The 18,302-nt window shown below is 39.4% G+C and overlaps 1 protein-coding gene across 1 annotated transcript in view; it reads right to left on the bottom strand.

Moving 5' to 3' along the window:
• LOC133538825 (E3 SUMO-protein ligase CBX4-like) overlaps window positions 1-18,302 on the bottom strand; it is a 43,761-nt gene continuing 25,459 nt past the window's right edge. Inside the window, exon 5 of the mRNA XM_061880644.1 lies at window positions 1-9,902. Coding sequence (XP_061736628.1) covers window positions 8,679-9,902 — 1,224 coding nt within the window. The 3' untranslated portion in view covers window positions 1-8,678. The remainder of the gene's footprint in view (window positions 9,903-18,302) is intronic.

Below are 18,302 nucleotides of genomic sequence, written 5' to 3'. Positions count from 1 at the left end.
TATTGCAAACATTTTATTACCACAAATGTTAAGGAAAAAATTGACTAATCACACAAAACAATAATAGTGCATTAAAGCAGTTTGCTGCACCTCAAGATATGCAACAGACAGAGCTGGGGTGGTTGGAAGTGGACACATAATAAGGAGGCGAGTACAGTCAGTATGTGCATAGTCCGAGACAACTAAATAATGTAAAAGGTGCACTTTCATGAAATTTATTGGTTTAACGTCCAAATAAATCAGTTTCTTCTATTTTCATACAGGTGCTTTTGGGGACTAATAACATAATGTTATTAATCTGACCTTTTAAAAGGTTGAACAGGATCTAATCTTGTTTTTAAACCGATTCACGCGATAATGAGGTTATTTTTGTGCGCATGTAAACGTGTTGACTGTTGACCATTGTCTGACCGGCACAGATGTGTGGAATGAACGAACGATAGACCACCCGGCTGGTGGTCTGAAGCAGATGGATTACACAGCTCATCTGGCACATAGATTTGGGACCGCTATCACACGGAGAATACTCTCTGCACTGCTGCAGAACAAATTTAACCTGGTCACATGGACCCGAATACATTGCTCAAAAGAGGGGGAAACTCTCTCTGAAAAAGCCATTTTCTTCAACATCAGAAATGACACTGAGCAGACACACACACACAAAAGTTTTTGTTCGTGACTTGTGGGGACCACCCTTTCTACAGGTTGTGGAGGCATTAAAAAAAAAATTGTAAAATGGCCACTCATACATGTCTTTAAATCTCTGGATTGATGAAGTAATGTGCTGATCATACTTACTGGGGACCCTGGGGAAAAAGAGTTAATATGGTTCATGGGGACCAAATTTAAATAATTTTGCATAATTCACACAAATTTGTACAGAACTACTGAGGACCATTTAAAAAAAATTAAAATAGATGTTAAACATGCTTACTTTTCAGCAAACATGTTTTATGAGCCAAAGCTTAAAACTCACTTAGGCATCTTCAGAATGGATCGGACTATTATTTAAAAAGGTTTCCCTTTAGGGGACCTGCTTTTTTGGTCCCCATACCGTCGGAGATCCCCTAAAGGTGAGTGTGTAAACAGAGCAATGTCCCCATTAAGTAAGCATTGCTAGAACACACACACACACACACACACACACACACACACACACACACACACACACACACACACACACACACACACACGTTTTTGTTCGTGACTTGTGGGGGCCACCCTTTCTACAGGTTGTGGAGGCCTTAAAAAAATTGTGTAAAATGGCCACTGCCCAGTTAGCTCATACACGTCTTTAAATCTCTGGATTGATGAAGTAATGTGCTGATCATACTTACTGGGGACCCTGGGGAAAAATAGTTGATATGGTTCATGGGGACCAAATTTAAATTTTGCATAATTCACACAAATTTGTACGGAACTACAGAGCACCATTTAAAAAAAAATATATATATTTGTTAAATATGCTTACTTTTCAGCAAACATGTTTTATGAGCCAAAGCTTATAAATCACTTAGGCATCTTCTGAATGGATCGGACTATCATTTAAAAAGGTTTCCCTTTAGGGGACCTGCTTTTTTTGGTCCCCATATCGTCGGAAGTCCCCAAAAGGTGACTGTGTAAACAGAGCGATTTCCCCTTTAAGCATTGGCAGAACAAACACACAAACACACACACCCTCACACACACACACACACACACGTATTTGTCACCTTCTTGAGACCTGAGAAAAATTCCTACCTCTTTAGTACCACCCTTTCTAGATTTACAGTATAAAAATGTGTATTTACAACATTAATAATATATAGATAGTATGCCTCACAATACGAAGGTACTGGGTAGTCCTGGGTTCAATCCCGGGCTAGGGATCTTTCTGTGTGGAGTTTGCATGTTCTCCCCATGACTGCGTGGGTTCCCTCCGGGTACTACGGCTTCCTCCCACCTCCAAAGACATGCACCTGGGGATAGGTTGATTGGCAACATTAAATGGTCCCTAGTGTGTGAATGTTGTCTGTCTATCTGTGTTGGCCCTGCTATGAGTTGGCGACTTGTCCAGGGTGTACCCTGCCTTCCGCCCGATTGTAGCTGAGATAGGCACCAGCGCCCCCCTGCGACCCCAAAGGGAATAAGCGGTAGGAAATGGATGGATGGACATACTATGCAAATATAAAAAAGCTTGTTGTGAAAAATGAGTTGGAATTTCACAAGAAAAAAGGTCACACTTTCACAAGTGGAACATAGAACTTTGGCAGTATTATAATAAAAGTTGTCATTTTACTCAAGGCAAGTCCAAATTTGACGAGAAAAATGGAACATTTGCGCATTATGATAAAAGTTGGAGTTTTACTCAGTCGCAATTTTACAAGAAAAGTTTAAAATTTTGGCAATTTTTTGAAAAGTCATAATTTTACTTGGCAAATGTTACAATTTTATAAAAATACTTTAGAATTTTGGCAATATTATAATGATTGGGATTTTACTTTGCAAAATTATGACAAAAGTCATCATTGGACTGAAAAAATTTCACTATTTTACAAGAACAACAAAAAAATTGGCAATATTGTGATGAGTAAGAATTTTATATGACAAATATTTCGCAGTAAAAAGTAATGTTACATAAAAAAGTAATAATTTTACAAGAAAATATTGCAATATTACAGAAACAGAAAGAGTATGAGAAATTGTTCCCAATTTTATAAAGTAATAGTTGACACATTGTAAGAAAAAGACTGCTTTTAGTACATTTTTAATTTTGTTTGTAATTGTTTTTTAATCATTATTTACTTCAAGTTAATACAGTATGTCTCTATAAACATATACATTTTTTTAAAGTTAATTTTGGCCAAAGGGAGCACATTTCAATTCCTTACACACAATTGTTATTTCATATGTTGACCAGAGGGCGAGCACTTTAAAAACAGACACAGTCAATTTGATAAATCCCTCTTTTTTGGGACCACCCTCATTGTGATAGATTTCCCCACCAGGGGTGCAAATGAGACATTCTCCATTAGATGTAATGGTTTTCTATATTGGGACCACGATTTATGTCCTAACTTGTTCACACCTCCTCATATGGACGGCACTTTTCCTTGTTGTTGTCTAAAGAAGGGTGTAAATTAGACATACGCGGTTTGCGGTCTCATCCGCGAGTCGGGCGATTGACATGACGAAAAAATAGATTTTAATTAGATTCGGGCGGGTGGCGGTTGAACCATCCGGATATATTTGATATACTGTACATGGTTCTGGGATCCGTATTCTTTGCCAGTCAAAGAGCCATTTAAGACCCGTGTCCTAAAGCGAAGAAGTCAATAGGAGACGCTAATATTCTCTAGAATGACTGCCGGCAGTCACCCAAAAAAAAGTATTAGGGCGTGCTATGAAGTCATTGACTTTCTCACCTTCTACAACATGTACGATCTGCTTGTCAGTCCAGCATCATGTTGTGTGTGGCTTCCGCGGCAACACGCACACGACTGCAAGGCATACTGGGTGACACAGAGTACACTAATGGTTGTGATATAAACAATTTTAACACTTAGTAATATGCGCCACGCTGTGAAGCCACACTGTGAAGCCACACCAATTAAGAACGACAAACACATTTCGGGAGAATATCCTCCCAGTAACACACCATAAACGCAACACAACAAATACCCAGAATCCTGACTATTTTATACACCCCACTAGCAGCACCCCCCCCCCCCCCCCCCCCCCCCCCCCCCACGTGCGTTGGTAAGGTGGCGGGGTTGGGGGCGCGGGGGTGTAAAATAATTCAGGAAGTGTCACGGAAACAAAGGATTCTGGATATTTGTTGTGTTGGGTTTATCATTGGGATTTGCCTTTGCAAAATTATAAAAAAGGGCATCATTGTACTAAAAAAAAGTGATTATTTTACAACAACAAAATTGGCAATATTGTGATGAAAGTCAGAATTTTATGACAAACGCCACCATTTTGCAGTAAAAAGTATTTTTACATAAAAAAGTAATAATTTTACAAGAAAAGACAAATTGTTCCCAATTTTTAAGATAAAAGTCGACACTGTGAGAAAAAGATTGCTTTTAGTTCATATTAAATGTTTTGCTTGCAACTGTTTTTTAATCTTCATTATTTACTTCAAGTTAATACAGTATCTCTCTATAAACATTTTTTTTTAATAAATTTTGGCCAAAGGGGGCACATTTCAATTTCTTACACACACTTGTTATTTCATATGTTGACCAGAGGGCGAGCACTTTAAAAACACAGTCTTTTTTAAAAATCTCTCCTTTTTGGGACCCCCCTCATTTTGATAGATTTTCTCACCAGGGGTGCAAATGAGACATTCTCTGTTAGATGTAATGGTTTTCCGGATTGGGACCATGATTTATGTCCTAACTTGTTCACCGATCCTAATAAGGACGGTACTTTTCCTTGTTGATGTCTCAAGAAGGGTGGAAATACAACACGCACACGCACACACAAGCACACGCACACACACACACACAGTGCATTTGACAATGGTTCAATATCCCCTTTTCACCCAAACCTCTCCAGTCCACATTTTTTACAAATATGTGAATTTAGACAGTAATCAAAACCTCATTAATAAAGTATCCAAACATGAACAACAGCGTATAAATGCAGTGTTTCCCCTATCATTATATTTTTTAAATCTAATTAGATTTTAATCTAATGGTTTACATATAGTGTCAAATCCCAACAAAAGTAATCTAATGTCTTTAGTTTGACTTTTTGTGTCATTTTAGAGTCTCTCATTTAGGGTTCTATTACGAAAATAAGGGAAACTAAATATTGGAGGTACAACTTATTATCGTTGCATAATTAGCCAAATTTTTTCAACCACCCCCGACTCCCGTAGGCGAGGAGAAACACTGAAGTGCATTTTTAGGTGAAGTTATCGCATTTTTTCCTCTGCTTTATGAAGTTTTTTAAATGACTGCATGTGATAAAGTGACAGATCGTAACATGTCCAGCTTATTACAGGAAATAAGATTTGTTTTCATAACTATACAAGATAAAAAAAAAAACAGGTTGGGTTTGTACATCCACACATCTGAAAATACAAATATATTTGATGGACATATAGACTGAATATTTTTAAAAACGCACTCTTCTATACCGTTGGATGAGATCTTTGTCTACATGAGAACATTCACTGCTTGTCATGATCGTTTTGTCCGATCAGAAGCCTGAAAAAGCAACTTATTTTACAATAACAATGGATGCGCCAATTGATTAGACATGGATCAGTATCTTCGGATTTAAGTGAAAACGTACGCGATTGCCATCGCAGAATGCTTCTCAGTGACGATCGCAAACGCCAAACCCCTCTGGCTGATGCTGTGTTTATTTGTGGTTTGCCGGCTGATAGGCGGCTAGCAGCTAATTGTGTATCTCCATGCACGGTGCACAAGTTAGTAATCATCACCTCCATAGTGGCAAACAAACTGCATTTCTTTAGATCATGAATATTGTTGACACTGGAGGAAGAAGCTAAACATGTTACACACCGAGAACATGTCCGGAGAAAACATGCTAATCAGCAAGGTAGCATGGAAAAACACCAGCTAATAAGTGCTTAGTAAAGTTGAAGAAGTGGAGATGGAACTGACTTACAGATATTAACAGGAAATGAACAAATAACAGTCTAGAGCAGGGGTGTCAAACTCATTTTTGATCGGAGAAAAATCTACTCCCAAGTGGGCCGGACTGGTAAAATCACGGCACGATAACGTAAAAAAAAACAAAAACACTTCAGATTGTTTTCTTTCTTTAAAAACAGAACAAGCACATTCTGAAATTGTACAAATCATGTTTTTTTTGTTTTTTTTACACTTGCATGTTACGGTTAATAGTATTCTCTCTTTATTTATACTGTCTGAATAAATGATGTGGTAATGCTGTTAATTTTCAATCTATCAGGATAAAAAAATAATATCAAAATAGAATTACAGTATGTTATTTATGTAGTTTGCTTATTTCCCGAACATGTGTTTTTTTTTTTACATATGTAGCATAATCTGCAAAGATACAAAGAATTGCTATTGTGACATCTAGTGGACACATTTAGAACAGCGGTTTCTTTCGTTAAAAATTTCAGTTCATTTTTATACTTGGCAAACTTAAATAACAGATACAATCTGTTCCCCGCGGGCCGTACGTTTGACACCCCTGGCCGAGAGAGACAATATTATTACAGAAACTGTTGTGCTCAAGAGCAGTACCAGTATATGATTGATACAATAGTGATTGTATCGATAATTTTAATTTTCTCAAAATAATATATTTTTTTGGTTCTGGTTATTGTTTACAAACTTCCAGTAAGTCCTTGACACAAGAGTAAAAACTAAGGATAAAAATGACCAAATGGTAGTTTTTGCTTTATTTATGTTATTGTGTATTGTGTTATTGGTACTACTTACTGTTATTCCTCACAATTGTATGTAATAAGGAACATAAGGAACCACAGTGGGTTTCAAATATTGTGTTGATATTGTTAAACTGTCAACAGTACTCACTAGAGATGCGCGGTTTGCGGTCTCATCTGCGGAGTCCGCGGATAAACCGCGGGTCGGGCGGGTGACATGACGAAAAAAGAGATTTTAATTAGATTCGGGCGGGTGGCGGTTAGACCATCCGGAAATATTTGATATACATGGTTCTGGGATCGGTACCCTTTACCATTCAAAGAGCCATTTAAGACCCGTGTCTCAAAGCGAAGAAGACAATAGGAGGCGCTAATATTCTCTAGAATGACTCCCGGTAGTCACCCAGTTAAAAAGTATTAGGGCGTACTATGAAGCTATTGGCTTTGTCGCCTTCTACAACATGTACGATCTACTTGTCAGTCCATTAACATGTTGTGTGTGGCTTCTGCAAACACACGCACACAACTGCAAGGCATGCTGGGTGACACAGAGTACACTAATGGGTGTGATATAAACAATTTTAACACTCTTAGTAATATGCGCCACGCTGTGAAGCCACACCAAACAAGATTGACAAACACATTTTGAGAGAACATCCTCCCAGTAACAACATACAGGCAACACAACAAATACCCAGAATCCTTTGTATCCATGAGAATTCCTGACTATTTTATACACCCCGCTAGCAGCAAACCTCGCCCCCCACGTGTTTCGGTAAGGTGGGCGGGGTGGGGGAGCGAAAAATATATTCAGGATAGCTCACGGATACAAAGGATTCTGGGTATTTGTTGTGTTGCGTTTATGTTTTGTTACTGTGAGGATGCTCTCCCGAAATGTGTTTGTCAATCTTGTTTTGTGCGGCTTCACAGTGTGGCGCATATTAGTAAGTGTTAAAGTTGTTTATATCGCAACCATCAGTGTACTCTGTGTCACCCAGTATGCCTTTCAATCTTGTACGTGTGATTGCGGAAGCTGCACACAACATGTTACGGGACTAACAATCGGTTTGCACATGTTGTTGAAGGTGTCTTAGGCAATGGCTTCACAGCACGCCCATATTCTTGTCATCAGGATGAACGCCAGAACGGTAGCGGCTCCCATTGTCTTCATTACTCTGTGAAACGGGTTTAAATAGGTCTGTGCTTGGTAATGGTGGCCTACCTCTGATGTATTTCAGTGGGCGGGTGGCGGGCGGTTACAGTTCTGATAAAATGTTGGTTCGGGTGGACGGCGGGTGAATGACAACTTTGGTGATGAGGTTGCGGATGATATAAATGCCTATCCGCGCATCTCTAGTACTCACCATAAGGACATTAAAAAAATGACAGTTGATGCATGTGTTTAGTATTAGTAAATCTCACTCATGGTTGATCGGTATCAGCAGCATCCCTAGTTAGGACGCCTCTTTCAGAATAAATATATACTGAACAATAACATAAAATAATTTTTCAAACGAGCGCTCATTTCTATTTTGGAATGGCCCGGGTGTGTTAGACATTGTGCACACTGTGGGAAGTGAAGTCAGCAGCAGTAAATCAATAGCTTAATTACTTGTTAAGGTTTAAATACTAATATATATGAATGTATATTTCTACTGACACGAGCCAAAAATAGTTCTTACACAAATACTAAGGTCGGCCAGAGTTTTGTGTGTGGCTTTAAGGGGCAAATATGTGACTTTTTAAAAAAACAAAAACCAACACCTATGTCTTGATACAGTTATGCTGTAATGTACTCCTTAAAGGTAACTGTGAGACAGTTTGTGGTAATGTCTGTGATGAGGATATTCCCATTGAAAGGCTGGAAAGAAGGAAATGTCTCTTCCTTTCTCGTTACCTGGTCACCGACAGTTGATGCATGTGTTTAGTATTAGTAAATCTCACTCATGGTTGATCGGTATCAGCAGCATCCCTAGTTAGGACGCCTCTTTCAGAATAAATATATACTGAACAATAACATAAAATAATTTTTCAAACGAGCGCTCATTTCTATTTTGGAATGGCCCGGGTGTGTTAGACATTGTGCACACTGTGGGAAGTGAAGTCAGCAGCAGTAAATCAATAGCTTAATTACTTGTTAAGGTTTAAATACTAATATATATGAATGTATATTTCTACTGACACGAGCCAAAAATAGTTCTTACACAAATACTAAGGTCGGCCAGAGTTTTGTGTGTGGCTTTAAGGGGCAAATATGTGACTTTTTAAAAAAACAAAAACCAACACCTATGTCTTGATACAGTTATGCTGTAATGTACTCCTTAAAGGTAACTGTGAGACAGTTTGTGGTAATGTCTGTGATGAGGATATTCCCATTGAAAGGCTGGAAAGAAGGAAATGTCTCTTCCTTTCTCGTTACCTGGTCACCGACAGTTGATGAATGAATAGTGTCTACATTGGCAATGGTTTCACTTTCGTTTTGTTCTTCCTCTGTCGCCACAAACACATCAGGCCTGGACTTGACAATGCGCAAGTCAATAGGGTGTTCTTGCGCAGCGTATTCACAACACTGCACGGCAGGAGGGACCTGGTGGTCGTTTTGGTCAGCGTCAAGACTTTGGGTGCGTGAAGAGACTGCGTGGGGAGAGACCCCAAACCTCTTGTTAGCTCTAAGCCCCTCGCTGTCCGTGTCTGAAAGGTGTCGTTTTAATCCTTGAAATTTGCTCAAGGTTCCTTTTCTGTCCATGGAGGCGGTAACTCCAGTGTCCGGAGGCAAAGAAACCGGATTAGGCTTGGTTGTCAATTGTAAAGGCTGATCCACCAGACCTCTGAGCTCACTTGGTTTATCCTTTACCTCTGCAAAAAGCTCCGTTTTGGCAGACTTTTTCTTTGAGCAATCTCCCGAAAATTCCAAGAGAGAGACAGCTTTGTTTTTTTTTGCAAACCCATGAATGAGGTCAAGATGTTTGACGAACTTCATCTTCTGTAGGTGATGTTCTGTGTTGGCAGGTCCTTGCAACTGCTTCTCCTCAGTTTGGGAGTCACAGTTTTTAACCTTGGCCGCTTGCATTCCATTTTCCATGTATTTGCTCATGACGATAACGATCCTTCCGTTCTTGTTTTTGTTTTTTACAATTTTTAATTTACGAGCACTCACATTATGCTGTTCGGGCTTTGCCTTCTCTGGCTCCTCGTGGCCTTTGAGGTCTGCCGGGAGCTTCTTCAGCTCCATTGTGATGTCCTTTACCTTGGTCAAAACACCTGAGGTTTTGTCCCTGAACCATTTTTGCTGTAGCACAGGGGGGAGGTTGTACCCCTTTTTGGAAAACTTTGGTGTGTTGATCTCTCTGGGCTTAGCAAATGCAGACTCGCGCGATTTCACGACTGGCTGGTAGTGGTTGTGCTTGTTGCTGTTCAGCTGGTACTGCTGGCTCTGCAGATGCAACATCGGAACAGAGCGGTCTTCATCCAGAGACGAATCATTGAGGTCAGCAAGAATACTAGATCTCCGTGCAAAAGAAGGAACCTGTACACAGAGAAGATGCACATTTGGACAATTGCCTAAAAAAGAAAGGGGAACTTGATTGACAAAATACCTCCTCAAAGGCTAAACAGTCCTAATGTAGTTCATGATCAACAGTTAATCAGTTTTTAAGGCAAACCCTCCCCACCTTCATTAAATATTATATTTTTCTATCAAAATTAAAATACTTCAAACTGCTTTATCCACAAACATTGTTTCCCAACGAGGTTGAGGGCCATGTGACATGTTGTTAATACATGTCACTATCTTACACCTGTGCTAAAGTGGGTTTATTCCAAATAATGTATTCATGATTATTGAATGTAATTTTGTAAAAATCCTTATAAAAACAAGCAGGACAGACTAAAACACTCAACTATTAACACGGATTTAGTAATCTTACTGTTGATTTTAATCATATTCAGTAATCATTGTCTAACCTACTTACACTTTACAACCTATTCAAATTATGTAAACAATGTCTTAATCACAAAGATGATTACATACTTTAGGCTTGGACATTCTTATTAAGAGGTTGGCAGAGTTAAATACTGAAAAGAGTCTGATGCTCTAGATCAGGGGTGTCAAACTCAAATACAGAGTGGGCCAAAATTTTCAACTGAACAAAGCGGCGGGCCAAGGTTGAACAAATTAACCTTTTAATAGGGACCAAAACAAGTTTTGCATTGAATATTGAACAAGCAAGACTTATATAACTTTATAGTGACATGCAAATCGAGTTTCTAACAATACTAATAATTTAAAAATAGCAACGGCATATCAAATCAAATTTAAATATAAATTGAATGCCTCTTTTCTATTTGCAGCCTTCTCAGGTAAATATCAAAATAAACATTTCCCACAGGCTATTAATAAATGTTTATATCGTAGCATCCAGGAAGAGGTAGTGCTGCAAGGGATGGATGGATGGATGTTTATGTTGTGTTACAGTGCGGATGTTCTCCCGAAATTTCCTTGTCATTCTCGTTTAGTGTTGGTTCACAGTGTGGCGCATATTTGTAACAGTCTTAAAGTCGTTTATACGGCCACCCTCAGTGTGACCAGTATGGCTGTTGACCAAGCTTGCATTGCATTAGCGTGCGTGTGTGTAAAAGCCACATATATCATGTGACTAGGCCGGCACGCTGTTTCTACATAGGAAAAGCAGACGTGACGAAAGGTTTTAGAGGACGCTTGAGGCAGTGGCTTTAAGGCACGCCCCCAATATTGTTGTCTTGGTGGGAATTGGGAGAAATTTGGGAGAATGGTTGCCCCCTGTGATTTTCGTGAGGGGCACTGAAATTTGGGAGTTTCCTTGGAAAATCAGGGAGGGGAGGGGGGGGGGGGTGTGTGTGCAAATATAAGTATTAGCGGTGAATAATACCGGCGGGCCGCCGTATAATACCGGCGGGCTAGCACTAATGTTAATTTGATATTGTCTCAAGGGCCAAATGAAAATACACGGTGGGCCAAATTTGGCCCGCGGGCCAGAGTTTGACACCCATGCTCTAGATGATGATTTTTTTCTTGTCACCCTCAAAGAGTTTGCTTAAAGGAGCTCATCCTCAGCACTGAGTGCCCACAAGCCCTTTGCTCTTCTCTCTTTATACAAACTAATTAACAATAACAATTTTTAACTGATCAAATAAGACAGATGACATGGCTTTAGTTGGCCTGTTAAAGAAATCAGATCCTTCTGGAATCTATTTTGCCCACACTAAGGCCCTTGAAGCACGATGTCTGGAGAGCCAGCAATAAATTAACACGTCCAAAACAAAGGGACTTGTTCACAAAAATCAATTAGTCTCTGAATTAGTCCGAACATTTTTGAACTTGTTTATTGTGCACATATTTACAGTGTTTTAAAAGGCCTAATGAAATGAGATTTTCTCATTTAAACGGGGATAGCAGGCCCATTCTATGTGTCATACTTGATCATTTCGCGATATTGCCATATTTTTGCTGAAAGGATTTAGTAGAGAACATTGACGATAAAGTTCACAACTTTTGGTCGCTAATAAAAAAGCCTTGCCTGTACCGGAAGTAGCAGACGATGTGCGCGTGACGTCACCGGTGTGAGGGCTCCTCACATCTTCATATAATTCATAATGTGAGCCACTAGCAGTAAGAGCAATTCGGACCGAGAAAGCAAAGATTTCCCCATTAAGTTGAGCGAGGATGAAAGATTCCTGGATGAGGAAAGTTAGAGTGAAGCACAAAAAAAAAAAAAAAAAGAAAAGGCGACGGCTTTAGGCGGCGGGAGTGGGAGAGTTTCAGATGTAATTAGACATATTTACTAGGATAATTCTGGAAAATCCCTAATCTTCTTATTGTGTTAATAGTATTTTATAGGGGTGTGACGGTACGTGTATTTGTATTGAACCGTTTCGGTGCTGGGGTTTCGGTTCGGTTCAGAGGTGTACCGAACCTCACGGAGATATTAAGTAGCGCACCGCACGTTTTGTAAACAATGCACACTGAGGCACCATGAATTGATTTACGTGGACCCCGACTTAAACAAGTTGAAAAACGTATTCGGGTGTTACCATTTAGTGGTCAATTGTACGGAATATGTACTGTACTGTGCAATCTACTAATAAACGTTTCAATCAATCAAAAAACAAAAACAAACACACGGCATGCTAGCATCGGGCTATGATAGGCTGACCATACCTCCTCTTTTCACGGGATATGTCCTCTTTGCGGAACTGTCCAGGTGGAGTTTCTTAAATGCCTCAAATGTCCGACATTTTAAGTTAAGGGTTGTGTGTATTTTCAATGTACGTTCAGGGATAAGAAAGGGGTTAAAAACAACAAAAAAAGTGGTGCACGGCAGCAGCATTCGTGAGGGCGGGGCAGAGACAGAGAGCGAGAGAGTTATGATTAATGCGCATGCGTCGCCAGGCTATGCTTTTTAACCATAGATTTATCAGATTTTATTTTTTATTATCTCTAGCAGGGGTGTCAAAAGTGTGCCCCGGAGGCCATTTACGGCCCACAGCTAATGTTTAAAGGCCCACCGCACATTCTAAAAATACTATTAAAAAAAACAAAAACATAAACAAAAGTGAAATCCAAAAGCTTAAAGGCTGAATGTAATTCAGAAAAAGTTGCAACGTTGACTAATAAAACAAGCTGTTTTTTTTTTCATTCAAACTGTCATTGCTCAAAACATAATATTGAATCGAAATCAATGTTGTTATGAATTATTGACCTATCAGAGTTTCCGATTACTTCACATCAAATATTCCACTAAGAAAAAAAATGTGGGTGGAAGATTTAGCAAATTTGTTAAATAAATAATCAAAAAATTTATATTTTGTTGTTTTCTTACTGTACCGAAAATGAACCGAACCGTGACCTCTGAAACGAGGTACGTACCGAACCGAAATTTTTGTGTACCGTTACACCCCTAGTATTTTAGTGAGATTATAAAGTCATACCTGAAAGTCGGATGGCTGCGGTGAACGCCAGTGTCTCTGAGAAAAGCCGAGGAGCCAAGATCTCAGCTGACTTTTTGAGCTGCAGGATGAGGTCGCGTAATCCACTCAAGTCTCCGGTAAGAGCCGACTTTATATCACAATGTTCCCATCCAAAAACTTGCTGGTTGACGTAGAGAAACATGTTCGCTTGACCGCTCTGTGTTAAAGCTTCACAACAAACAAAAACACTGGCTGTGTTTCGGTGCTAAAAGCAGCCGCAATCCACCGCTTTCCACCAACAGCATTATTCTTTATAGTCTCCATTATTAATTGAACAAATTGCAAAAGATTCAGCAACACAGATGTCCAAAATACTGCGTAATTGCGCAATGAAAAGAGACGACTTTTAGACGTAAGTGGTGCTGGGCTAATATGTCCCCTCCAACCAATAACATCACAAAAACGTGTCATCATTCCATGACGTTTTCAACAGGAAACTCAGTGGGAAATTTAAAATTGTAATTTAGTAAACTAAACTGGCTGTATTGGCATGTGTTGCAATGTTAATATTTCATCATGGATATATAAACTATCAGACTGCGTGGTCGGAAGTAGTGGGTTTCAGTAGGCCTTTAAAATGTGCTTGGTTTGGTCACTTGACTTGTAAGCTAAATACAAACTACACAGAATAGTTTAAATGGCTGCTAAAATAGTGTGTTAATTAGGGCTGGGCGTCATCAGGTACCTCGCGGTACGATAATATCACGATATTTTGCCCACGATAACGATAAGATCACGATACGATTATGCGATAATCGATGTATTGAAAGAAATTTCATCCACGATACATCATGATTTCAGTGTCACTGAAGAAATTCAAAATTTATTGACTGCACTGAATCAATTTCACCAAAATATTTTTGTCTGTGCAAATTAAAATTATTAAAAAAACAAAATGAATGCAGAAAATATACATTTCAGTGCTACTGAGCTTCTATGTAATCATGGACACATCAGTGCTTAACAATTAAAATCTAATTGTTTTATAAAAACTGGCACTTCACTGTATATAAAAAATAAACATTTCAGTCAGTGCATTACATTATCAACACCTGGGTGGTCTTATGAAAACCTGAGAACACATTTTAAGATCCTATATGGTCCAAGATCTTTACAAATAAAGCAAGCAATGGACTTTGTAATGCTCGCAGCCCTGGGGGATACAGAAGGGAGCTTTGCTTTATATACGGTGTTGATTGTAGGCTGGCTAACAGAAACGTTAGCATTAGCGTCGCTACTCGCCCTTTCCTGCGTGGCAAGCTCAGGATGATGGCGGACAAGATGGCTGTGCATGTTCGCTGTGTTGCCCCTGTACTTGACCTTCGCGAGACAGTTCTTGCAGATTGCGAACTCTTTATCAAGTGTTGTTTCATTGTCTGTATAGTAAAAGCCGAAGTGGGCCCAGACTTTAGATTTAAAATTCGCCGGTGCATCTTTCACGTGTTTTTCTCTGCTATTCGCTCCTCCGCTTTGCGCCATTCCCTCCATCTGTTGCTGCTGCTGCTTCTTCTTCTTTCCTTTCAAAGAGTACTCTACCAGAGTACTCTAGAGTACTGCGCTAGAGCGCCATAATATGGAGGCTCGAAGTAGTGACTCCATAAATCAAACAGGTTTTTGTGGGCGAATCTGTTTAAAACGGCTGTATGTTTATGTTTATAAATATCGATATTTGACGCCCGTGTATCGATAACGCACCGCAAGAGGAAATATCGCGATATATCGTAGTATCGATGTTTTGGCACACCCCTAGTGTTAATCCCAGAAGCCTCTGGGACACAGGTGGAGAGCTCACATGTGATGGCAGTTTGTGCTCATGACGCCAGGGAGGCGCTATAGAGCTCCACTGAGCAGAGGTCCTTTTAAAAAGTATTTTATCCCAAATGCTGTTGACAGTCTTAATGTGACAAAGTAAACAAATCCACCTTTAACAGGAACTGCTTTGCTTTTATGTTTTACAGATTCTCTTTTAGGTCCTAACTTATAGTTACTTTACTTCCTGTTTTTACCTAGCTTCTGTTCCAATTGTTATATGTTTTAGTAGAGATGTCCGATAATATAGGACTGCCGATATTATCGGCCAATTAATGTTTGAAAATGTAATATCGGGAATTATCGGGATCGGTTTCAAAAAGTAACATTTACGACTTTTTAAAACGCCGCTGTACGGAGCGGTACACGGACGTAGGGAGAAGTACAGAGCGCCAATAAACCTTAAAGGCACTGCCTTTGCTTGTCAGCCCAATCACATAATATCTACGGCTTTTCACACACACACAAGTGAATGCAAATATGCGCCACAATGTGAACCCACACCAAACAGGAATGACAAACACATTTCGGAAGAACATCCGCACCGTAACACAACATAAACACAACAGAACAAATACCTAGAACCCCTTGCAGCACTAACTCTTCCGGGACGCTACAGTATCCACCCCTTCCCGCAACGCCCCAACCTCAACCTCCTCATGCTCTCTCAGGGAGAGCATGTCCCAAATTCCAAGCTGCTGTTTTGAGGCATGTTAAAAAAAATAATGCACTTTGTGACTTCAATAATAAATTTGGCAGTGCCATGTTGGCATTTTCTTTCCATAACTTGAGTTGATTTATTTTGGAAAACCTTGTTACATTGTTTAATGCATCCAGCGGGGGCATCACAACAAAATTAAGCATAATGATGTATTAATTCCACAACTGTATATATCGGTTGGTATCGAAATCGGTAATTAAGAGTTGGACAATACCAAAATATCGGCAAAAAAGCCATTATCGGACATCTGTATGTTTTATTTGTATAAGAGTGTTTGTATTTTAGTGCTGTCTATCACCTGTCAATAGTTTTCCACCTCGGTGGCAATAAACATTTACTATTTTCTATTCTATTCTTAGGTCAGGCTGATTAGAAAAATAAGTACTAATCAAATAAAGAAATCATTAGTAGCTGACAAAAAATACCTTTATATATAATTATGTAATGCTAAAATAAGTACATCAATAGTGATAAAGTTTCTTAACTCAACTGTCAATAAAATTAAAGTGCAATTGAAAACACAGCTCTACCACTTTACTCATAATTTTTGCATTTAATAAACTTCTGTGACCTTAGCTCCAAACTTATTCTGTTTGTTTGAGATTGTCATTACTGCCCCAAGTGGTGGTAAAGTGTGCTGCAATTGAAGACTGTCATGGCCCATGCAGACCGCAACTGAAAAACAAATATTTTTAGGAGACGCTCGCGGCTCTATGGTTGAGAAAAACTGAAGTAGAGCGTTTCATATGTGCAAACAAATGTGTTTTTTGTCAGCACCACTACTGTGCACTTCTTTCAGTGACTTTTGTTTCAAGTGCTTCCCGTGACAGTGATCTCAGCTTAGAGGAATGTCACTGGTATGCTTTGTGACCTGTCACTGACTTCATCCCGTGTGTTACCACTGACACACTCCAAGGAAGAATTGAGGCAGCTCACTTTGACCCTTTCCACCAGTTGCACACAATTTTTAATTCATGGACCCAACACAATCATGGAATTGAATTGTGTTCTTTGTATATAGTCCGTTATCTGGACAAAGGGGTCGATAGTGGAACTTAATCTACAAAATTCAAATCAGTGAAGTTGGAACATTGTGTAAATGGTAAATAAAAACAGAACACAGTGTTGAAAATCCTTTTCAACTTATATTCAATTGAATAGACTGCAAAGTCAAGATATTTAATGTTCTAACTGAGAAACTATTTTTTTGTGTGCAAATAATCATTAAAGGGGAACATTATCACCAAACCTATTCCCAGCGTCAATATATACCTTGATGTTGCAGAAAAAAGACCATGTATTTTTTTAACCGATTTCCGAACTCTAAATGGGTGAATTTTGGCGGATTAAACGCCCTTCTGTTTATCGGTCTTTTGGTGATGACGTCAGAACGTGACGTCACCGAGGTAACACCCCCCCCGCCATATTCATTTTCAGATTACAAACACCGGGTCTCAACTCTGTTATTTTCCGTTTTTTCAACTATTTTTTGGAACCTTGCAGACATCATGCCTAGTCAGTGTGTTGTCGGAGGGTGTAACAACACTAACAGGGAGGGATTCAAGTTGCACCACTGGCCCAAAGATGAGAAAGTGTCTGCCGCCAGACCCCCATTGAATGTACCAAAGTGTCTTCACATTTGACCGGCGATGCTAAGGCAGACATGGCACAGAGATGTATGGATAACCTGCAGATGCATTTGCAATGATAAATTCAACGAAATCACAAAGGTGAGTTTTGTTGATGTTGACTTATTTGCTAATCAGACATATTTGGTCATGTCATGACTGCCAGCTAATCGATGCTAACATGCTATGCTAATCGATGCTAACACGCTATTTACGATAGCTGCATATACATTTGAAACTAGATACCCACATTTAATGCGAAACAAACACTTACCAATCGACGGATTTAAGTTGCTCCGTGTCACAAGATGGGAATGTCTTGATTGTTTGGTCCGCACATTTTACCGGCGATGCTAATAAGGCAGCCATGCTATGGGTCACTTCATTAGGTACACCCACGCTATGGCCGAATAGCGTCAATAGCTATTCGCCCAATAGCTTCAATTTCTTCTTCAATTTTGTTTTTGCTATCTGCCTCCATACTCCGACCATCTGTTTCAATACATGCGTAATCTTAATCTTAAACCGCTGAAATCCGAGTCTGAATCCGAGCTAATGTCGCTATATCTTGCTGTGGTAACCGCCATGTTGTTTGTATTGGCAGCCCTGTATGACGTCACAGGGAAATGGATAGTGGTTTCGAAGACAGCGAAAATAAGGCACTTTAAAGCTTTATTTAGGGATATTCCGGGACGTGTAAAATTTTGAAAAAAACTTCAAAAAATACAACAAGCCACTGGGAACTGATTTTTATTGTTTTTAA

This window comes from Nerophis ophidion, linkage group LG20 (genome assembly GCF_033978795.1).
Source record: "Nerophis ophidion isolate RoL-2023_Sa linkage group LG20, RoL_Noph_v1.0, whole genome shotgun sequence".
Lineage (NCBI taxonomy): Eukaryota > Metazoa > Chordata > Actinopteri > Syngnathiformes > Syngnathidae > Nerophis > Nerophis ophidion.
This window is presented reverse-complemented; position numbering and strand designations above follow the sequence as displayed.